A 23,428-nucleotide genomic window follows, 5' to 3' on the forward strand; every position below is an offset into this window, starting at 1 on the left:
AGGTATATATAGAATCTAAAAAGACATAATGAATTGCCATGAGTATATCCTCCTTAAGGAAGCGTCACCGTGTATTATATAATTGGCACTGTAGTCTGAATGGGTGATTTTGACTCGGTCAAAACTTGTAATAAACCCCATCCACACAGGCGCAGGGTTTTCGCCTCAAAGCCCAACCTTTGACATATTTCTTCTACAGTGCCGTATATTCCACAAAATGGCCAAAGACAAGAAGAAGAACGTCGATGCCAAAAAGGCCAAAAAGGTGCCGTCATCCATACCTTGTGCAACTATTTATTGCCCTAGGTGCCCTGCCTGTTGCCCCTCTATTTAATTACCCCTCCAAAAACTGCCCCTCCATAACCCATGACATGATGAACTGTTGACTGATGACTATGATCAGGCTGAAAAGGCGGCTAAGCAGGCCAACAAGGGAGAGAAGAAGGCCAAGAACAAGGCGGCCAAGGTCGAAGGAAGCGATGCTGAGGATGTAGATCTTGATGAGGTGCTTGAGGAGTATCGACGGCAACAGGAGCAGTTTCTCAAGATCACAGAGACTGTGATTGAAGCACCACCTAGGGCGAGAGCTGCATCTACGCTGATGGCTTCACCTCATGATAGCAACACCCTGTTATTGTTTGGTGGGGAATACTTTAACGGCTCTCTTGCCCAGTTCTATAACGATTTAAACATCTACAACATCAACCGCGATGAGTGGCGGTGCGTTACTTCACCCAATGCTCCCTTGCCTCGGTCTGGTCATGCCTGGACCAGAGCTGGTAACCCGAATCATGTGTACCTTTTTGGTGGCGAGTTTTCTTCGCCTAAACAAGGCACATTCCATCATTACTCAGACTTTTGGAGGCTGGAGCCTGCAACAAGAGAATGGACAAAGATTGAGTTCAAGGGCAAGGATAAGAGTCCTTCTGCGCGAAGTGGTCATCGAATGACTTACTGGAAACAGTATATCATTCTATTTGGAGGATTCCAAGATACCTCGAACCAGACAAAGTATCTGTCAGATCTGTGGATCTTTGATACTGTCAACTTTGTGTGGCACTCTCCTCAGCTGCCTCCAGCGCAGCTTAAGCCAGATCCCAGATCTTCTTTCACCCTTTTACCGCATGAGCAGGGCGCAGTTCTATATGGAGGTTATTCGCGTGTCAAGTCTACGGTCAACGTCAAGCAGAAAGGCAACAAGGGTTCCAGCCAAGCTCAACGAAACGTTCTGATTCCCAAGGTGCACGAAGACTGTTTCTTCCTTAGAATCTCTCAGCCTGCCACCGATGCCAGCCCTAATACACCCCCTGTTGTACGCTGGGAAAAGCGAAAGAAGCCTGCCAACGCTCCCAATCCTACACGTGCTGGTGCAACCATGGCATGGCACAAGGGCCGCGGTATCCTGTTTGGAGGTGTGCACGATGTTGAAGCCAGCGAGGAAGGTATGGATAGTGAGTTCTTTAATCAGTTGTTCGCTTGGAACATTGAGCGAAACAGGTTCATGCCCCTTGGTCTGCGAAAGGCTCGCCAACAGAAGAAGGCTGCTGCGGAGCCCCGAGGCGGTCGCCGTGGTCGCGCCCAGGCTAACGAGGATGAGCTGTTGAGGCAACTTGCTGCTCTGGAAACGGGTGCTTCTCTTGACGATGCTGATGACATTGAGCTCGTCAAGAAGGAAGAGGAACAGGACGACGAGAAGCCAGCAAGAGAGATGCCAGTGACCATGGAACCTCCTCATGTGAGATTCAACGCTCAATTGGCAATCCAGGACGATGTTCTATACATTTATGGTGGCACTTTTGAGAAGGGCGATAGAGAGTTCACGTTTGATGATTTATACGCTATTGATCTTGGAAAACTTGATGGCTGTAAGGAAATATTCAGTCGACCTGTCGAGGATTGGATCGTGAGTTATTCGAGCCCCATGTTTGAGGTTAAAGTGGCTAACTATCGTTGCAGGAGTCGGATGACGAGGATGATGATGAAGATGATGAAGAAGAAGAGGACGATGAAGACGAAGAGGAGGAGGCAGATGAGGAAGCAGCCCAACAGCTACGCACTCCCAGCAAGCGCAAGAAGAAGCAAGAAGAGACTTCGGAGGTTTCCTCGGAGCCATCCACGCCCTCAGAAGAAGATGATACCGAGACCTCAGCTACATCTGTCGATGACGGTCTGCCTCACCCTAGAGTAAGACCATTGCCTTTCATCAAGTATTCAAAAGTACCTTGCTAACATGTCAAACAGCCATTTGAGACTCGACGAGAGTTCTTCGTTCGTACTTCAAACGAGTGGCAAGAGATTCTGATGACGAGCCTACGATGGAAGAATATTCAGCCTGAAACCCTTCCTATCAAGGAGATCAAAGCAAAGGCGTTTGAGCTCAGCGAGGAGAAATGGTGGGATTGCCGTGAAGAGATTGTGGCTCTGGAAGAAGAGCAAGAGGCTGCAGGTATTCAGGAAGTTGTGTCTCTAGCAGACAGAGGCGATGCCGCTGCTGCTGGCGGCGCGAGAAGAAGGTAAAACATGAACATATGATATCAGGAGGCAGTAGAATATTGGACATATCCAACATGAGTTAAATATACGTTTATATGGCTGGTGATGCTCTGCAAAAGTATGTACAGGTTCTCAGTGATACGCCAATGGCTACAACGCTGATATCACATGCATATCATCTTGCAGTTGTGGCTTGTCAACCATGTATGGTCTAAAGTATATCGACACTTCAACCTACATACAGCATCGCATCACTCATAGATACATTGTGATTGTTTTCAGAAATGCTCGTGGTAAATATGCCTTGGTCTGCCCTAAGAAGCCAACCCCCAACTCCTCTACTCAAGACCCCTCTCTTAACGCCACGCCACACCGTAACTCACGTATGATCCCAGCCCATCACAACATCGCCCGTCATCATGACTTCCAAGGCTCCTCAACAACGCCAGTGGACGGCCATGCTGCTTTCTTGCCGCGTGTCCAGAAAACCAGAGCGGCAGCCCTCTCGATAAGTCAGTTTGGAGATGCCGCCATGGGCGGGTACGAAACACCGCCGACTTCGACCTTGGGCTCGCATGCACAGCGGTCAGCATCAGGGATAGTGTCCATGACAGACGGGATGTGGCTGCCGCAACCCCACCAAGAGGTCTTGTCTGAAGAGATTATCAGCACTGATAGCAATGCATAGTGTGGATTCTTGTACTCACTGCATGTTCCGCAGGTGGCCTTTCTACACATTTTTATAGGAGGAATTGAGTTGTTGATTTGAAGTAAGTGACGTTGTAGTGAAGAGAGGTTTCTATGTGGAGAGGAGGGGGGTTTGGAAGCTTTCCGCTTTCCACTTACAGCATCTCCGGAACGGGGCAATAGCTAAGCCAAAGCCGCCGATTTGTCGCCGATATAGGAACAGTTGATGTATGGATGTGAATGCAACGAACCAACAATGCATTGTCTTTGGAAGGGTATTTGTCTCTAATATGATGTCATATGCACTCTTAACCAACACTACCTAGGTAAAGAATAATATGAATGTAACCTCAGATTTTAATCAAAAATATGTCAGGTTGCACCTCCCCATACATGCATGCATGGCTCGATATTGAACCATCCCTGTGCAGCATGTATACTAATCGCAAATCATAGCTCTCCATCTCCAACCTTGCTCTCCAGAGGTTTATTCTTGGCAATCATCTCGCTCTCGACAATGGATCGTATCAGGTTCAATGTCAAGTCCCTTCCTCGCTCAACACTTGAGGGAGAAGCATCTGCCGGGACGTGGAGGAACACTGTCTTTCTTGGCCGCTGATGCTTCCACAGCTCTGACAGACTCGAGTAGTAGATGAAGTCGCACAAGTAGTGCCCTGCGTCTTCAGATATGCGGAGATCATCATACTCCTTAGGGAGTATCGTTAGTAACAATCCAAAACTCCAGAGTTGTTCTTCACTTACTGAACTGTGCCCTTGCCAGAGAGAAAGAAGCTGGTCAAGATGCAGCTCAGTTTCTATCTCTTCTGGTAGTCCTCGCCATGGCCATTCATCCTTTTGACGGTCTTCGTCCGAGTCAATTATTTCACCATCAACGTCTGGGTGCTTGTACCCGTCGCGGTGACCTCTCCTCTCGATGGAGTAGAAGGGCCGCGGACCCGCCATGCCAATGTGAATGACAACGTCGAATGGCCGAAGTGTATCGTAGAATGACGGTACCAAGCCTCTCACGACCTGATAGTTGACTCGGATAGGCTCTGGATGCACCGAGATGCGTACGTTTGGTAGAAAAGCAGCCGCATGCCTCGAGTTAGGATCTTTGGCGCGCAATGGTGGCAGATGTGACGGTAAACTGTTGGCGATCTCCCACGAAGGGTTGACGGGATATTGTTCCCTGAATGGCTATCATATCCAAGTATTAGCACAGTCTTTGGAACGCTCTAACTCTGTGTCCCCTGCTCTCTCTCTCTCTAATTGTTCATCTGTTCATATTCCTCACAACGCAATACGATACGTTGCGTGACGCCGAGCGGGGCGGCTAATAAACATATGACGTTCAACATCAGGAAGAATGGCAACATACACCAAAGCCTGTGACAAGCACGGTAATTTCGTCTGGCTCTGCGATTTGTGAACCCATTTTTTGCTGAGACTATTCCCAAGTAATTGTTGATATGAAAAAAGATTCAAGTCAAGATTCAAGATGGAGGAAGACGCTGTCTCGGTATTAAACTTCCCAGTGGGGATAATGATAGCCACGTCTGTGATGGGCCATCATAAGCTGAGTGAGAAGGCGCAGTTCTTTTTAGAAAGCATCCTAAATCAGACTCAATCTGACCTCAGTTGGTTTATTAATTATCGTGCTTACTTGTTTCCACCATACGTTCCCTTGGCGCCCTCTTCTACCCTCCCTCCATTCATAAACCCTACAGCCGAGGGGAATCGGAGAGACGGCAGCATATGTTTCTTCAACAGGAACAGGAAAAACGCGGCTTGTCGCCAAGAATGGCAGGTCGCCCAGTTAGGAAAGTCTAGGGTAGCTTGTCTACGTTCTTGGGGAAGTCTTTGACGTGAGTAAGAGTCGTTGCACAAAACTAAAGCAATGTGGTTTATGATACAAGTAACGAGTCTATGACACACGGTACCTAGGTAGGTTTACTAGGAATAAGCCAGCATCCTTAATATGAAGGGCGTGTTCGAAAATATTCAATGCTGGATATGACGTTCACAGTGACTCTACTCAGAATAAGGAAAGGCAAGTGAACCATGTGAACCTGGATCTTTATACATTTATTTCCAACTAAAATCACAGATTCAGTAATTAAAAACTTACTCTCATAGTTACAAACATAATTTCCTCTTATTTATTTAATAATGATCTCGAGCATGCTGTTGCTACAAGAGAGTTAGTTATGAACGAGCTTCTCCACCTTTCCCCCGATGCGGAGTTTCCCAAAACGGTGTGAGCCATGAACTGAGTAATAACATGAATCCATCTTTTTATAAGCACGATAGCCCATTCACAAACTTTCCAAACCATTCATATAAATCAATTGGCTTCTTTAAGGACTCATAATAATCCGGTTCAACATTTTCAAAACAAAACCAGGTTCGATTAAGAAGATCTGCCAGACTGACTGCAATTCACATCAAATTATTACTTACACTCTCACCGATACATCATGGGATCGACACCAGGGTACAGCCTGCCTCCGCAGGAACTTACCTTTGATGGGTTCCTGTTTGATATGGATGGCACTATTATCGACTCCACAGAAGCAGTGGTCAAACATTGGCAAACGTGAGTACATATATATACAATACGCACATTCTGGCGACTAACTCGGTGTAGAATTGGTAACGAGATAGGCGTTGCTCCTGAAGTCATTCTCGAGACTTCCCATGGACGACGGAGCATCGATATTCTCAAGATTCTTGCGCCCGAAAAGGCCAATTGGGAATGTAAGAACACTCAACAAGAACGCATAGCCAATAAAGCCCGAGGCCATGTGAAGACATGCAGCCAAAAGCGTTATATCACTCATGGACAACCTAGTAGTTGGCAAGGCTGACCAAGGCATAACCCATCCACCCAATTATCTTTGCGTTAGTTAGACTGAGCAACCGCTGATCATTACCACAGATGTACAGGACATGGAAGGACGTCTCCCCAAGTACCACGGCCATGAGGCCGTCGAGATACCCGGCGCCCGTTCCATGCTAGAAGCTCTCATCGCCAGATCTAGCCCTTGGGCAATCGTCACATCGGGTACTGTACCTCTCGTAACTGGATGGTTGCGTGCTCGAGACCTGCCTACACCGCCGCCAGAACACCTCGTCACCGCAGAGTCGGTTGAGAATGGCAAACCTGACCCCGCCTGCTATCGCCTTGGCCGTGAGCGTCTCGGCCTACAGGAGGAGGATGCCCAGATTCTGGTCCTTGAAGACAGTCCAGCAGGGATCCGTGCCGGAAAGGCAGCTGGTTGCAAGGTCCTTGGCCTGGTGACAAGCCATACCGTCGAGCAGGTCGTCTCTGCAGAGCCAGACTGGGTTGTTCGAGACCTTTCATCAGTCGAGGTCCTTCGGAGCGAGGGCGGCAAGGTGACCATCAAAATTTCCAATGCCCTGCGCCTATAATCGGAGCCATTTTTGGGCAAGTTCGGTAGTGGATGCCGTTGCAGTGGAACAAAACTCTGCTGGGTGTGAGAGGGAGACTGGCGAACAAGATGGAGTCGTTGAGGGAGAAAATCACTAGATTTCGTCATGACGATAGAACATTCAATAGACAACCCCAGAATAAGACTGGCGGTTGTTTCCCAGAGAAAGATAGGCGAAAGATCGGCACACCTGAAAAGACTTTTGACATCATCACTTGCCTTCTCCCTTGGCACAAGATTGCACTTGTTTCTCGGCCTCATTTCCTTTGTCTCTCCTTGGAGATCTTAATAACGATTTGACCCAAGATGATCGACGCGCCAAAGCAGCACAACTGGCGACATGCATATGAGACCCATTGAAGAAAGATATTATGTCACATTGCGTTAGGAAAATCTTTGCCACCAACAAGGGAGACTCTCCTCTGTAGCAAACCCCTTGTGAACCACTCGATCCTCTGTCGGTTCGATACAAAGACACAATCTTCTTCACCAATATCATCACACCCTCGCGCACCACAATCTCCACTTGGTAGGTCCTCGAGTGAGACCTTTCAGGACTACCACCCACAACTGAGACGTTTTTGGTCCTCCTTTGTCTTTCCAGACATTACTTCTCGGCATTCATCCCCTCTTGCGAGCCGAGTCGCGCGACAAAGAGAGGGTAATTAAGTGTGTATATTCACAGGATAATCGTCGCCAAGCGCGCTATTGTCGTGGGCCTTGCGCACCAGGCGCTCCAGCAGTTGGGCCCATGAAAAATGTCTTGGTTTGGCACCTGTCAACGCTCCGTTTCCTCCAGCGGTCCAGGCTAAGTATGCTCAAGGGCAGCGACCACAAGAGCCCGTCGCCCGTTGAAGCGGGGACAATAGCAATTTTGCACGCATGCAACAGAGTTGACGTGGTACTATGGGCAAACATTGTGGTAGGAACAAATACGCCGGTGTCGAGTTTCTCCCGCTTTTGCTTGCTTTCTGGTATTGTCAGAGAGAGGCTTAGGATCCACTGAGTCAAGGACATTCGAAGCCCCTTGCCCCTGACGCGTGTGGCGGCGGCATTAACTTGGCCGAGATCCCTTTCCTTTGTGGTTTCTTGGTGTTAACTTGTAGAATTAGTCTATTCTCACAACAAACGGCAGCCGGTTCAAGTGGACCAAGCAAACTTGACATGAACCAGGGGAAGCATCGTGTCACGGCAAGCTAGAAATAAAGGTTGGTCTTGGAGAGAGGCGTACGAAGCTGACGGGAACAAGAATAGCATCAAAGAGGTTGCACAACGTCTGTTGACACAATTTGCAACCCGTTGCACTACATTTCAGGGTGGGCTTGTTGTAATATCCACAAGTACATCGGGACATGTCGGCCACAGCGGGTATTTTGATTATGTTCATCTGCCAGCAAATATGTTGTGTTTTTGTTTTCGTGCTCTCCCAAAGCTACGGGTGCGCGCTGCAAGGTCCCGTACGCCAGTGTCACTGTCAGGCACAGAGCGACGCTCTCCTCGTAAAGGGGCGGGTAGTGACATGGCGGCTGATTCGGTGGCTGTCGCTCCTTTTACGGCCCTGCACAAACAAACACAAGTCGAAGGGAGTGGTGATTGCGAACCACCAACGGTCAAGAAAACGCATGGTGTTGCGATTACGACTCGCGGTCCCCGCTGAGACAGAACAAGGGGTTCCTTTGAGGGTCTGACTTTCCGACAGGGCTTATTATCGTGATTTTCATCACATTGCCGGAGAAAGCCGCCAAAATGACAGACTCCAGGTAGGTGGTAGACGTGGCAGGCAGGCAAGGTAGTAAGTAGGCAACGTACTAACAACACCAGCCAGTCTGCCTGTGTACAACTAACAAGCAAGCCTCGGACTATTCTTTTGTCCGCGTAGAAAAACTCTGGACCGAGCGTCAGGCCCCTGGAAATTCTTCGACCATCAATGCAGACGCCCTAGACGCCCTCTCGATTCGGATCTTTGTCCGTAATGTGGCTGGCTCAAATCAGTTTCGGGCCCTTCTAAGTAGCCTCTAGGCTCTCATGTTGCATGCTAGTCTAGCCACATGAGACGGCCCAGATCGCTTTGCTGATAAACCGCCTTTCTTTGTTGTTTCGGTTTTGCTTTCTTATTCCTAATATTATTAGCGGCGAAAAAAAGGAAAGATTGAAAAGGAAGAAAAAAGGACGTTGCGCATAAACCAGCCCTCAATCGCGTAACCGTCTCCTTAATCTTGCAGGAAGTCAACAAGATGAGACAAGACGGTGAAAGTCTTTTTGACAGTAGCATGTTTCAAATATGAACGCTACGATATTAGTATTCATATTGTCTTGGTGAAAAAGAAAGCATTGAAAACTGTCGTTAAGCTTAATACACAACAACACGTGCTAGGGTAGTAACACTGTACTTTATAACTGCCATCACGGATATGCTTCGTACACAGCATATATGTATCGATTGGGGCTCTTCTATGCACAAGTGGTCGTGAGAACGGAAAATAACACAGCCATGATGGTATGGGAGAAGCATAATCATATCTAAGTGATTGATAATACTTACAACTTACAAGAACTTACCAAAGAAAGACCCACCAAAAGCTGATATCCATTGCCGGGAGAGCAACCAAGCTCAGGTACCCCCTAGTCAGGGCAAATGATACCCGGTAAGGTACCTACCTACTAATCCATCCATTCACTATCCGTACCACTCCACAATAAAAGCTTGTCCAGAACAGTGTCACTGGTTGTGAATACAATATCCTAACAGCTGGGCTCAGAAATAAGTTGATAACACGTCTTATATCAAAGTCATGCCATTAACCTGGCATATGATTCAGTTAGCTGAAGTTGCTTTTTTCTCCGTACAGGCGGTCTTCTCAGCTTCTCACCTAAATGAGAAGAACAAAGCCTCAAAGTACTAGGGTCTCTACAGCACCTATGCATGCTTGAGGCAGGGGATAAGCGCCAGGGCTCGATGACCACGTGTTAGATGGATCTGTTTCTGGCCTTATCCGACCAGTTGAGAAACACGCAATCCCCTGTCCCCTATACTAGAGTCTTTTCGGTCTTTGCGCTGTCCACGATCTTGTTGTCTTCATCTTAGTCTCTCCCATGGTCCGGCAGCCGTTCATACTATGTACTGTCGCCTTTTGGGTGTTGACCCGATCAGGCGAATACTGGTATGATATGCTCCACTCACTCACCACCGAGAAACCCAAATTTGTAACTGTATCATTGTGTGTAGTCTAACAGTCTCTCTATCCAGCTCTAAGTTTAACCCTAGTTCGAACGGGTTTCTTTTTCCTGACGACATAGCTGACGCTCAAGGATCGGTCGTTATTTGAAAAGTTGAAAGGTACATATCGGTATAATGCTTCTAGGTTCCCCCTATGATGGCAGCATCATCAAACACCCGGTAGGCGGGATCGGCCCACCAAAACAGTGGCAAAAGGTAAACCATGCTATGGAAATGCTTGCTGGTGCATCCAAAGTTGAAGGGAACGGGGTTCGAGGTCTCAAGGACTCTTGAGATGCAGGGCATCACCAAAGATAGGACACGGGGATTAGGTTGAGGCTAGTCTGAAGTTCCAGCAACATGGCCATCGGATCTAAGGCTTTTCGCTTAATATTTCGCTTGACTGGCCCACGAACTGGTCCAGCTGTTGTTGCGGTAGGCCTAGAGCTTTCCAGAGAACCGGTAACTCTCCACCAAAGAGCTCTATTAATTCCGCACTACCATGGTATGTATAGCATGGCTAGCCTTGAGGCTGCCTTGAAGGTTCGGCCGCCCAATGAACAAGTGATCGAACATGCTTGATCCTTGCTGCTGTGCCATGCCGTCCCTGACCAAGTCTAGCTTCCCCCCCCCCCCCATCCGGATTGCTTGGACCTTTGCGGGTCGCTATACACTACCATGGCAGCCAATCGCAGCTTTAGACTATGTGGTGGCTCTGAGACATTATCTTCGATGAGGCAGCCGTTGTGCTTAGGCTAACGCTTAAGACGGACACCTGGGTAAGCGCCTCCAGGTAAACAGTAAAAACGGTGCTGCCTTTAGTCCTAATTAGTACTTGTGCTTCTGAGTAATGTCTAAATCGTATGTTTTTCTTTCTCAAACCGTCGCTTGCTGGCTGCTCGGGCCCCTTGGGTCGCAGCCCTGTACACTTGTAGCGCCGGAACAAATCAGGACAGTTTCGGTTTGGAGAGGCAAAGGCCCCTTGTAGAAATCCCGGGAGTTGTTTGGTTGGTAAACTTTTGGGCTCTTTGCCCAAAGGTGGGATCACCCGAGGGTCAGAGGCTTTTAACCGACTACCTCTGAGTGATAGTGATGTAGTAATGCGCCTGTCGATTTATCGCATGCATATCAACAAGTGCGAAGTACTCGATTAGGCGAGTGGCGTCCTCAATGTGTAAGTGTTAGATACACTTGGGCTTCAGACGCTCGTAATGGTCGCTACTGGAATAGGAACAGTGCGTTACAAACACCAGCGTTTTCAGCTTGGGAAGGATCATGCTTGCATAAAAGCAATTGCCATCGATACGCTTCTTGACTTGGCCAAGTAGTAATACAACTCTGAGTAGAGACCGTAACCAGATACGCAGCTCATTGATAATCCAAAACTAACCCAGTCTACCAGTTAAACTGGCCAAGGTGATCGACAAGATCTACCCCTGCCAGTGTCCGGGACGGCTTCTTCCCGACAGCAACAACCACGTCCATGCTGTCAGATCGCATCTATCTAGAATTCAATCCTGGTTCATTTTCCCCTATACCCTTATTCATTTTGACCTTGGATCTTTCACTATCAATGGAAAACCCCTCAGGGAACTTGAATATGATTGCGCTCCCTGATTTTGCTATCTCGAGTACTCAACCTGTTGTTCGCAGCCCAGGGCACGTATGTATATTTGTACCTGTACTAGACAACCTCGTATACCAGGATCCTGGTCTTTCAACGTCAACTATCCCCGCACTCAAGGGCTAATCAAATCTCAGTCCAGCTTGAGGGGGGGCATAATGGTGCACATCTTATGTAGATCATCCGCCAGGAGAATGCCTGCAACAAGCACACTCCTTGTTAATAAAAAGCTTTCAATGTCCGCTCTTTGTCCATGTGCACAATCAGATCTTCCGCTGAAGGCATTCGAAGTCTGCAGTGGATACTGGGTAATGGAAAAGCAAATATAGCATCATTTCCCAAGAGTTAGAAGCCACATCAAGCGGGTACTTGGTGGTGAATCGAGACCGTTCTGTTCGGCTTTGCCGTGAGCGTCATTCTGGTTCAACCCCACCCTGTACCTGAGAAGTGGATGTGCTACGCCGCCGGTAACAAATCAAGTGCGGAGTGTATGGTCCAATGGTACATACAGTTTTTGTTCACTCATGCAAAGTCAGTCCATTTGAATATGGATTTGTATCGACCTCCAAAGCAGAGCCTGATGCTGCATATGCTGGCAATCTACCACATCCAAGACACCCTGGTGTAAAATCAATGACTGATGTATCGTCAGAACACCAAATGCTGTACTATGTCCAAGTGAAGATACAGTACTCAGCTAGGGTTCGTGTAACTCTCGCATTGGTTCATTTTCGTGGAAGGGAAGCACAATGACGGTGTTGCTTGCGATACTACATTCAAGCCCATCGTTTCAACAAATGATTCCCGGCCCACTAGGCCAAGAAAGAGAGCCATCATGGGCTTCAGCACTCAATAGTCGTCAGTCTCGGGTAGCATGATCTTGCCTCTCCTTGAGAAATTGTGTTGTTTCCGATGACCCGGCTGACATCTGGCAAAACTACCAGCCAGCCTGGATGTTCGCTTATCCAGGCTTCTAATTCGCATGCTCTGACCAAAGACCCGTCGCCGACTAGGATTGACTCGCTAACGACTGCGGTCCCGTCACGGCCATGTCCCAGTTCGCCATGACTGCGTGAGTCGTGGTAATTAAGTTGTCAGCGCTCAAAAGTTGCATATGGTACACCGGCCTCTCAAAAAAATCAACGGGTGCATTTTGAATCTCTCCAATGGCCGCTCTGGCGTCACTCTCTTGCATGTGCGTAATTTGCGACCGGTCCTGCCAAGAGCCAACTGTTTCCCCTGCACCCTTCACCGGTCGTGGCTTAAATTGTCACGCTGTGTGAACCTTGCTGATCAAGCTAGCTGGCGTGGCCAAGTGTTGAAGACCAGAGCTTCAAATAAGAATGAGTACGTGAAAAGTCATTCTGAACCAACCATTTAATCTCAACGCAAAACATGGTATCTTGACGGGCAAACTTGTGGTCATCATGGACAAAACATCGCTACACAGAAACCGAGCTTTCGGGAAACCAGAGAGCTGAGGAACCATCTTCCTGGAAACCCGAATACACCACAGATGTAGTGGTCAAGCCGCTTACACAACTTCGCGCAGGTGGTTGTCTTGCTGCCGATCGTATCACGCCTCGAAGACAACATGTTGCGACGCCCGATATAGACAGTGGGGTCACACGCGAGTGCTGTCAACGGCTAGTATGCTCAGTTGTAGCACCTTACGGAGCTGTCACTTCACGGATAACCCTGACAAGTAGCAGGTATTTGTTTCCAAACAAGTAACAACGATGCCATCGCTTATGCGACAAGTCAGTAGTAGAATACCTCCCAGCTGGGTAGTGAATGCAACATCGAGAAAGGATTTCTTGCGTCCTACTTTTCTCAGCTGTGAAAAGTGAGGGCGAAGATGAATACCAGACCTAACTGAGAATGGTACATAAACATAGTCCTTGTGCAGGGGTGATCTAGTTATCGCGTACGCATCATTTATCTAGGTAGGTTTCTCGTCATTCGTCAGCCAAAATCAGGTCGGGGTTTCTAGTGGTTCAGTTTTGTTTTTAATCTGAGTAACCTTTTGGTTGGGCGACTTGAACGGAAAAGACACGGCTTGTTTGGTGTGAACGACTACCAAGGACCGCAAGGCAAACTAACAAACAAGGCTGCGGGATCGAAAATCTCTCCGTAGGATTTGTTCGTCATGGTTGATGTTGGTGTGATAGGGCGATGTGGTTGCACAGCTAAAATGAACTTATCATGCCGTCCGCCACAGCGGATATGACAAAAGGTAGTGCTGCCCAAATAGCAGATCAGTCAATCGCTGTGCACCATGATGAAAGACAAGAGCAACATGGAGACGACAGTAAATATGTGAGCCAACCGAACCAATGTGAATTGAGGTATATCCTTGTACAATGCTGCGAGGATAAAAGCAATTTGCGCAGCAGCAAGGTATGTTCGGGTACAAATCGATGAAGCAATCACGAGAAGAAGGCGGTTGTGGTTGTGGTGAGGTGGCAAAGCTGCGCCTGAAATGGAAAGCATCTTCTGTTTTGGGACAACCTTTTCCCTCCACAGATCCGAGTAGGTAACTGTGTTGAGGCAGGTATCTACCCCTCCTGCACTGTCCTGTTGTCATAATGCCTCTTGAGCCTGGTTGCATTCAGCTCGTTCTTGCCTGCGTCTAGGAAGTCCAGGCCTCGGAAGGTAATCCCTGCAGAGAATCGAGATATCCAGATGTAATTGGTCAACAATCCGCATCTTGATGGTTACGGTACAGCACTGCAAGCGCTGGGCCTTTACCTCACAGGGGGCTGGATGCTCAAAGACCCAGGTTCCCTGCAATGGACCCGACGTTCTGCATCTAAACACGACATTTGCTTGCGGGTATTAGGTGGTAGGTATCCAATCCAGTACTTTCAAGCCTGCATTATTAGGCGCAGAGTGTCTTGAATACACACACCAACTCAATTGACAGTCAGTTGCACACATGTATGAGCATGCCCTTGGAGGGGGACGCATGTTTGCTTGAGTACCTAGGTCGAGACAAACCAAGTCAAGTCTACTGTGCATCCATCATAACACCAGCATAGGAGGGGAAATGCTGCCCTGTCGACGAGGTGGTGCCCTATTGCAAGGCTACATTCTCGTGGCCTCCTGAGTAATGAGCGCAAGATGATGCATCTTAGACTTGTTGTTGACCATCACTCAACTAACAAATGTCGATATAGACAACGGTAAAATCGTAATATCAACGACAATGCCAACAGCCTATCCTACGCCTACCTATCCGAATGAGGTCAAGGCTCGCAAGATTGAGCGCCGCCGCCCTGGGACCCGGCCCTACCAACTTGCACCGACCCTTCGAGATCTAGCGCGCTACCTTGCAACTTCTTTGAGCGTAGGTCAAGCACAAGCACAGGCTGGTGCAGGACCCGCCCGCGAGAACGGTGAATCCAAACCCAAGCTGAGGGCTCGTCCGCCGACATCATCCCTGCATTTGACCCCTGTCCACCCTTCCCAACGACAAGGCTACGCGAGGGTTTCGTTTTAGGCGTGCGCCGGGGTCTCTGAGGGTGTCGCAAAGGAGGGAGCGCTCCGCGCCGGCCTGTGCTGCCGTCGTGGCGGCGCCCTGGCCATACTCTTGATCCACAGTTCTGTATCCCTCCGAAGTCTCCCTCGAGCTTGGTACTCCTGTCTGTCCCAAGCTCGGGACTTGATCCCAGAGTGGTTCTAGGTACCTGGCCAGAGCGCAGCATCTAGACATTCTTGAATGTACCTAATCGCTAGCACCCAGAATGTGCCCGGAACCGCTGTTGCTCTACCCATGACGAGGAGAACGTCTCGCTGCGCTTTGTGATCTCCTCCCCCGGCCATGTTGGTCCCAGGGGTCTGAATGCTTGTCCTTGACCCCAGCTCCCTCGGGTATGAACCCACACGCCATCTCGCAGGTTGTCTCTCATGACAGGGCCATAATGACTGCCGCTGTTTTCCAAGGACCCTCTCTGTACATCAGCTGTGTACAACGCGTACAAGTCCTTCCCTTCTTTTACCCTCGCACGCCCCTCCGAATCCCCATCATTGCTTTCCCTTCCGACTAAGAACCTCCTTCGTCAACTTCATCCTTAAGAGGGCAGTTTGTCTGATCTTTGTCTCACCATTGAGGAACCTTTCTCGCTTGCCTGGATTATCTGACGTCCAACAAACACTCTTCAAAAGACCACTTCATCCCGCTATCCCATCTCGACCCTTGGATATTCACGACAGCTTCACTCTTTTGTCTTTTACATTGCCCAGTACTTGTCTGACCCAGTCACTCTTTACTTGTACTCGGCAGGATATTATTGCTATATCACCCGTTCACACTTCAACTTACACGAGGTTCTGAATCTTCATTCCAATCATTACCACCACCTCGCATCTTACATTCCTCAGAAGCGGCCCGTGATGGAGAACATGGGTTCATACCACCACCAATCCCAGTGGCCTGGCTGGCCTTACCAAAGCCATACCAGCCAGTACACCAGATACTCTCAGCAGCTACCTAGTTATGCCGCTTATCTCCCCGAATCGATGGAGCTCTACAATGCTCACCAGGGTCATCTCCTACACCATCACCAAATGTCTAGAACGACTGAGACAAAGCCCAGACTTTCTAAAGAAGAGGTTGAGGTACTTGAGGCCGAGTTTCAAAAGAATCACAAGCCCAACAGCACAGTCAAGAAAGCATTGGCCGAGTCGATGAGAGTTGACAACGCCCGCATCAACGTATGTTCCAAGTTGAAGCAAGTCTTTCACTTTACTAACAGTGCGATAGAACTGGTTCCAAAATCGACGAGCGCGGGAGAAGAAGGAGAAAAACATTCGGGAGTATGCGGCCAAACAAAGACTGGACAAGGACACAACTGCCAATGAAGCTGGTGTTCACTCAGACGACGATCGCCTCTCTGATCGTGTCGTTTCCAGTGCTCCATTTCCAGTCCCTCGTCATGCTGGAGCCCGGACGACAAGCATATCGAGCCCAGAGCAGGAGAGCGAGAATGATAACAGTCAATCCGATTTTGGAGTTGGGTCGTCTCCAGACCTATCTTCCCAGCCAACGCCTGAGCCTCTCTCTGCATCGACCAGTGCGTCTCTGGCATGCTACAGCCAGTATCCCCAACTCATCGTGCCAGACGATGAGGATGAGGCCACTCCCTCTCTGCCTCAGCAGTGCTTTCCACGGCTATCCACATCACCTATCCAAGAGCAATACATGTACTCCAGTAACAGCCTTTCTGTTAAGCAGTCCAATCAACCTTCGACGTTAAAGCCTTCTCCTTCAATGGATATTGCCTCTCGTCGAAACAAGCGCCCTCCTCAGCTCGCAATCAACGCCCCTCGCAGTTTTTCGGCAAGCGGACCCAGAACTGGGATCGATGTTGGAAGAAGAGCTGAGGTGGGACATTCGATGCGCCGTGTTGCTTCCGCAACTGGAGTTGGTCGCATCGGTAAGCCAATGACTGGCCCCCGAAGCCCTTACTTTGAAAGAAACCCAGACGTCTTGTTACAGCTGAATCGTTCCCCCAACTTCCAAAAGTCGGCTACCATTGCACCACCTACTCCTAACACTCCTGTTGTTGCAAATCAGCAAGGCCTATGTGAGGCTACCCCAGCCAGCACCGTAGGATACGAAGAGAAATACCCGATGGATCTTGCAATCCATGACCCAACACTCCGAACCCCACCTACCACGCCTGGAGTGATGGACCACTTGTACAACAATGATTCCAACTATCAAGTTGCCATCGCTGATGAACCTCTGGTAACACCAGGACTGGCAGCCTTTTCTCATGACTTCGAGGTGCCTGGCTCATCAAGCCAAGTACCTAACTACCTCTCTCATGGATGCGCTAGCCAGCCTCAGACACCATCCTACGCTGCTCCAATGGGGCCTACCTATTTTGGTTTTGCTGGTGGCAACGCCGAGTACAACTGGTCTGATGATGCTTCACTATCAGCACACTCATCCCCTGGACAGAACCAGCAAAACGTCAACTTCATGAACATGACCCCCTCGAGCTTCACATACTCAGACAGATAATTGTCTTCCACGTATATTTATCATCACCATCACATTGCTTTTCAGCACCAGCATTTGAACTTTGTACATAAATAGCGATATTTTGCTTTCTTTTTTTTCTTGTTCAAGGATCTTGTACAGTATAGACCTGATGCCTTTTTGTCAGCAGGCAATGGCAAAGAAAAGCCAGTCATGGCGATTACCTAGTATTTTTCCTTTGTTCCTCGTCTGGAACTTGACGAATGAAACCAACGGCATCAAACCCTAATGTAATGGGAATACGGCACTGGATGGCGCTCAGGAATGTACACAGGGAGCGGGGTTTGTTCGTCATGGAATATCGGCTACAAACTTGGGCGCAAAATTTCGATAGCAACGGAAGACGATGATGCATACGTGCTGGCTGTTTAAGGAGCCGGACCAAAGCATGAGACTGGAATTGAGGACAACCAAGTTGGAAACATGGAGGAAATGTAACTAAAAAATACAACAAAAAATACTAGTCAACCAAGTCTCAGCGTATTATCACCGTCGATCGAAGATAACCAACCTCAAGTAACATGGTTCCTAGACGCCGTGCCATATACGGGTTGGTCAATTAAGCTTTCAACGTGCAGAGAATGGTGATCCCCAATACTTTTGACGACAGCATGATGTTAAGGCCCCAACGCGTCAGACCTAGCCAACAACTTTGAGGTGGTGTCTCACATTCCTTTCCTGTAAACTGGTTGCTCCAAAGCAGGAACGGTTTTTGTCCTAATGGAGAGAGAAGCAAGCCCATGAACTTTATTCATAGGTTAAATTAAGGCGTGACATAATAAAGTAGATAGATGGTTGCACATGGAAGCCTCGTCCCAGGAGTCGGGTCCCGTCAACTCTCCATCCCGGGCCGAGAACCAGCTTCGGGGTTCGGCCCCGCCGCCACGAGTAGGCAGTTACATTGTCGATCTTTGAGCGATACGACCAGGGAAAGGTCCTTGGTCAGGTCCCCGCTTTGCACGTCCCAGGATCTGTTCCGAGGCAATGGATACGGCGGGAGATCGACACTGCAATTGCTGGGGTCTAATTCCAATGCTGCAGATACTGTATTCTTTACTGCCCGTACTGTACTGTATCAATAATGTATTGACCAGGCACCCAATCGAATCAAAGGTGATTGAACAACTGATGTTGAGGTTTTACTCAGGTTTGTGTTGACAATCTAGACAATGGGCCATTTGTAGGCATCTAATTTCCACGACTGTTTCCTCTTCCAGCATCTTAAAAAGAGATATTACGCCATAAATGACATTTCCATGCTTCGAAAGAATCTAGTTACCTTGATTTTGGAAACACAAACGGCACCAAATTCACTCAATGGCTGTTTGGCCAAGACAATTCAATTCAGAAGCCTGACAGTTTTCGAAAGCCAAAAATCCCACAACGTAAACTAATGTAAGGGCCAACGACTTTAAGGAATGCATTTCTCTTTGTTCCTTGCAGTAATGCGGGGTGTGTGCATAGCCAACTACACATAGAACTCTAAGAGCCGTGGCTAGGTATAGAGTGTTGACTATGGAATTTAGCAATAACCAGGCAGAGTTCAGTGTAACGGATTGTAGCGAAAATAAAGTATATGAAACCAGTGTGATCTTGTATTCATTACAATGTCGAATATTGTTTCGATATACAATCTAGTCAATTTCGTAAGCCTTATCAACACCGATATTTAACAGTTTGGTTTCTGTAATGAGCTTTCTCCGAGCCCAAGGAAAATAGTCTACCCTCCATAGGTCGTACGCTTTCGTGATTGACACACAATAGATACGTTGTAGTAAACTACGCGCTGTGCAGCTGAAGAACAGTAATAAGGACACAAGATTCTAACACAGAATGGACAGCAATGGATGATTGAATTATGTAAATGGGACCCGAACACCCGAGAAACTCATTCGCCACGAATTATTTCCAAGTTTCTTGCGGTTGACACAAGAAACCAGCGTGGGGAAATATTGAGATTACGATCAATTCCATCCCCTTATTTACCCTTGTACATAATGATACAAATGTGACCTTTGATTGTCACTATCGGATGTGATTAATGACACGACAGCACTTTCTTTGGTCACAAGCCACGCGAATTTCTCGAAATTAAGATCGTAGTTTCGATATTGTAGGTAGATCGATCTATAAGAAACTGAATGGTACTAAGCAATCGGTATTTGGCTCCTAAACCCGATCGATGACGTTGAATCCCTACAATGATGAATACGCGACATGGCAGGAAATTCATCATGCATCGGCTGGTCTTGGGTATGCTGAACTTAAGCAAGTAAGGACAAACAGTTGGGGGGAAATGTCCATTGCTTGGCCTTGATATGGCCCAAGATCATGCACGAGATGCTGGATGTGAAATACCACAGCAGGCTGATGTTTAAGTTACAGCGCATTATAGTGGTAACAGTCCCCAAAACAACAGATTACAACCTTCATCCGATTTGAAATTGAGATACATTAGAAATATGAAGACGAACAATACAACCAACCCTTCTCTGGATTGTTTTTTATTTATTCTTCTAACCTGATATGCTTTTCAGATCAACCTAGTGTAGGTAATACCCTTTGTGTCAATTCCCATTACAAGAGTATTAAGACAATGGGAAAACGCGGTGCAGTATTACAACCGACGCGACAGTGTCCTACTGAAATGCCCGGGGACAATTGCTTTTATCCATGATTCGCGCACGCGCCAACCCACGTAAACCACTTTAACTTTACACTCGTGAAATATATCCAATCTATAAACAACAACAGGTTATTTTTTGCAACCTTACAACTATGTTCTAAAAACCTTTTTTGTTTCTTGACTTTCAATATTATCAAATGGAACTTATTGTATGATCATCCCACCGTATCTATGTCCTTTTCCGCCATTGCTGGCAGCGACGCGTCGCGTCCAGCGCGGTCGAGGAATTTAACCCCAAGCTCTGAGGGGAGCTTGAATCACAAAGATGAGCTGCATTCACCTGAAAAACGCCAGAAGAAGAGGGCCGACTCTGTTACCATGGAGCATCTCTTGAAACCCTCAATTGCTGTCAAGGTCAGTAATTGTTTATTCTCTTACCATTGAATACCCCAACTCATTCGTGATTCTACAGCCGCATCCGCCGAAGCTTCATATCCAGCCTCGTATCCTCCACCCATTGATGGTCCTCCCTCGCGAATGTCTACCGCTGTCCTGTATCGATTTCCATGCCACAAATGTCGACCTCGCCACTTACCGCTTGTTCGAAGCCAACATCAAGATTATGGACCTGGAAAGCCGCATGGGTTCCGTCCCTGTCGTCCTTCTTGCCAGAAAAGAGGGGAGTCGCGCCGTATATGCTCTCGAGAAGCAGGAGAGTGGACTTTATGTTGTATGCAGACTTGGTCCATGGGTAAACCTGGACCTCTTGGCAGACAGTGCAACGGCCGTCTGTCGAGAACGCCTACATCCAACTACTAGAAGCGACCCCCAAAACCAGAACGGCCCGTCTGCGATTACTACGCCCCATATACACAAGGAAGAGAAGATGAAACGCGCCGCCATAGAGGCTTTTCAGTCTCAAGTTCGCAAACGACCAAGATCGCAGTCTGTTTCAACATTGGCCGAATCCGTGAAACAAGAGGCAACCGAAGCTGCGACGCCCACGGAGTCGAAGCTTCCATCCCCAATCATCCAACCAGAGGAACTTGAAAAGAAGTCAAACAAGCACACGGCGCAGCTACTACCTTTGGGAATCTCAAGTGACGCCAAGACCGAAGAGCCTTCTAAGCAACAAACCGCAGAAGACATTTTTGAGACACTCAGAACTCAGTACTTCGACATGCTATACAAGTCTATGGTAAACATAAACAAACTCGCCCTTTTTCACACCTGCTAACCGGTGAAGGGATCACTCGCCTATTTTGCTAAAGGGCCACTCTCCCGCGCCCGTTCGGCGTTCCATCTCGATCTCGAATCAAATCTCAACTTAGCTGACCTTATCGAGTTTTTGAAAAGCCTTGTTCTCACCACCGTACAGATCGACAAAAAGTATCGCCAAACCATTCCTGCGCTTATTGCACAGATGAAAACAACAGTCGACAGTTCCGATGAGGGTCGAAAAAGAAAGCGCAGAGCCAGGAGAATGAAAATTGGCAAGGACGGCCTCTATCCGCACGAGCAAGCTCACATCAGAAAGTGGTGGACTACCAACAAGCCCGAACTGAAAGATGATGAAACGGACGTGTCTGAACATCAAATCAAATCCATCACTTCTATGCTTCACACAAGAGAGACTCAACTCCAGATGATCATTATATTGGAGATTCTTGCATTGACTCCTCTGAAGCCCGCAGACGATGCTGAAGACAGTCAACTTCCTCTGTTACCTGGCGCTGCTGAGTCTCAAGGTGATATGGCTCCTCCATTCGCCAAGAAGCGGAACAAGCACAACCTACCTGTGCTTGTGGATGTTCATGCTCATCGTTTAACAATCTGGCATTCCACTGCATCTGAGGAGCAGTTGCTGCTGGAAGATTCGCAAATCTCCCAGGCTCTAGATGGACAGTCTCAGCAGAAGTCGTCTTCAGAGCCTCTCAAAGACTTCTGCGTAGATATCATTGTGCCATTGTAAGTTTCGAACAAGCTCATGGTCATCGTTACCACCGCGACTAACTACGTTGAACAGCTTCTCTCACAGGCTACCGGAGCTTTGTGATTCAATCAACCACATGTTAGGAGGGCCCGTCATTGTGAAGCCCTCAAGGCCTAAGGCTTTGAGACGGCCATCGAGTAAACAATCTCCCAAGCCGGGTACACTAGCCAAACGCTCCGTGTCAGGGCAGCCTACAAGAACATTACAGAGAGCGCTTTCAACAGAGCAGCAGTCTCGACGAAGTGCTTCGAGAGGCCCTAGCAACATGATTGCGCTTATGCGATCCGCAACTACCACTGCCTTGCCAGGAATCAAGCGGGAAGCAAGCGACCCTGCCTTGGTCAAGTCAGTGCTGGGCAATGATCCCGACTTGATGAACAGAAAGAGTGGCCCTTTGCCACGAAGCAGCAGTGCAACTTATTTGCAGGATGCCAAGATTAGCAAGAAAGCACAAGTTGAAGCAGAGTTGAGGGATGCCATCTCTTCCTTGAGAAAGCCGAATCGCCAGGTGGTTGGCCAGGCGCTAGCTGAAGCAGCAGAGCGCCGCGCAACCGTGAGTTCTTCGGCAAAGAGTACGTGTCAGAATTCAAATGTACAAACCCTTCAGCTAACATAGTTCTAGAAGCGAGAAAGCCAGTCAAAAGTTCCTTCGGTACGCCGGTTGTAAAGGCGACACCGGCGAACGTGCGTTTCAAGGATGTGTTTGCCTCAAGGGCCAATGCAATGGAAACGCCCCTGATAAGTACTGAGGATGTCATTCCTCCTTCCAGTCTTCCTTCAATGGTTCCCTCTACAGGTTATCGTGGAGGAGGCCAACGGGACGCTTTTGTACAAAGCCGAACTCCCGATTTTGAGAGGATTGGTAGTACGCCAACCAAGACTGGATCAACCTTTATTCGGCGGCCTGCAGATGATCCAGATGTTTTACCGTTTCCGCCTTCCTCGCCATGTTTGGAACGAAAAACTGTGTCCGCTGCGAATCTATTTAACTTTACAGGCATTACGGATCGCAAAAGAAAGGTCAGTTTCGAATCATCTCTAAACGACGAGATCTTGGCCACGCCCGTCAAGGCTATCAAAACAAAGAGCATAGAAGGCCTCGAAAACATAAGAATGGAACCTGAACCCGCCAAGCAGGTATCAATTTATCAGAGATTGGGATGGGATGACGATATAGATGACCTGTTATGAGTTACTTATCGGAGCATTTTCAGCGGTGTTTTTACAAAGGGTTATGCATTGTATGTGGTAGGAGTTATAAGCATTGTTAGAAGGCGTTGAGAC

General features: G+C 48.1%; 6 protein-coding genes across 6 annotated transcripts; 5 read left to right on the forward strand and 1 right to left on the reverse strand.

The window, feature by feature from the left end:
- Positions 1–217: 217 nt before the first annotated feature.
- Positions 218–2,517, forward strand: FPOAC1_010857 (uncharacterized protein; the record flags this gene model as incomplete). Its single annotated transcript, XM_044855245.1, has 4 exons — positions 218–265; positions 404–1,903; positions 1,957–2,184; positions 2,242–2,517. 4 exons carry the CDS (start codon positions 218–220, stop codon positions 2,515–2,517), a joined length of 2,052 nt encoding a protein of 683 aa, XP_044702558.1.
- A 178-nt stretch (positions 2,518–2,695) lies between these two features.
- On the forward strand, positions 2,696–3,181 carry FPOAC1_010858 (uncharacterized protein; the record flags this gene model as incomplete). Its single annotated transcript, XM_044855246.1, has 1 exon — positions 2,696–3,181. One exon carries the CDS (start codon positions 2,696–2,698, stop codon positions 3,179–3,181), a length of 486 nt encoding a protein of 161 aa, XP_044702559.1.
- A 449-nt stretch (positions 3,182–3,630) lies between these two features.
- On the reverse strand, positions 3,631–4,618 carry FPOAC1_010859 (uncharacterized protein; the record flags this gene model as incomplete). Its single annotated transcript, XM_044855247.1, has 3 exons — positions 3,631–3,888; positions 3,943–4,380; positions 4,562–4,618. 3 exons carry the CDS (start codon positions 4,616–4,618, stop codon positions 3,631–3,633), a joined length of 753 nt encoding a protein of 250 aa, XP_044702560.1.
- A 1,042-nt stretch (positions 4,619–5,660) lies between these two features.
- On the forward strand, positions 5,661–6,615 carry FPOAC1_010860 (uncharacterized protein; the record flags this gene model as incomplete). Its single annotated transcript, XM_044855248.1, has 3 exons — positions 5,661–5,779; positions 5,831–5,940; positions 6,122–6,615. 3 exons carry the CDS (start codon positions 5,661–5,663, stop codon positions 6,613–6,615), a joined length of 723 nt encoding a protein of 240 aa, XP_044702561.1.
- Positions 6,616–14,684: 8,069 nt separating this feature from the next.
- On the forward strand, positions 14,685–17,507 carry FPOAC1_010861 (uncharacterized protein; the record flags this gene model as incomplete). Its single annotated transcript, XM_044855249.1, has 3 exons — positions 14,685–14,966; positions 15,860–16,192; positions 16,242–17,507. The coding sequence occupies 3 exons, from the start codon at positions 14,685–14,687 to the stop codon at positions 17,505–17,507; spliced, it is 1,881 nt and encodes a 626-aa protein (XP_044702562.1).
- Positions 17,508–20,382: 2,875 nt separating this feature from the next.
- FPOAC1_010862 (uncharacterized protein) lies at positions 20,383–23,335 on the forward strand (the record flags this gene model as incomplete). Its single annotated transcript, XM_044855250.1, has 5 exons — positions 20,383–20,565; positions 20,624–21,349; positions 21,398–22,119; positions 22,178–22,716; positions 22,767–23,335. The coding sequence occupies 5 exons, from the start codon at positions 20,383–20,385 to the stop codon at positions 23,333–23,335; spliced, it is 2,739 nt and encodes a 912-aa protein (XP_044702563.1).
- Positions 23,336–23,428: the final 93 nt, after the last annotated feature.

The sequence above is a fragment of the Fusarium poae genome, chromosome 4 (genome assembly GCF_019609905.1).
Source record: "Fusarium poae strain DAOMC 252244 chromosome 4, whole genome shotgun sequence".
In the NCBI taxonomy this organism is placed as follows: domain Eukaryota; kingdom Fungi; phylum Ascomycota; class Sordariomycetes; order Hypocreales; family Nectriaceae; genus Fusarium; species Fusarium poae.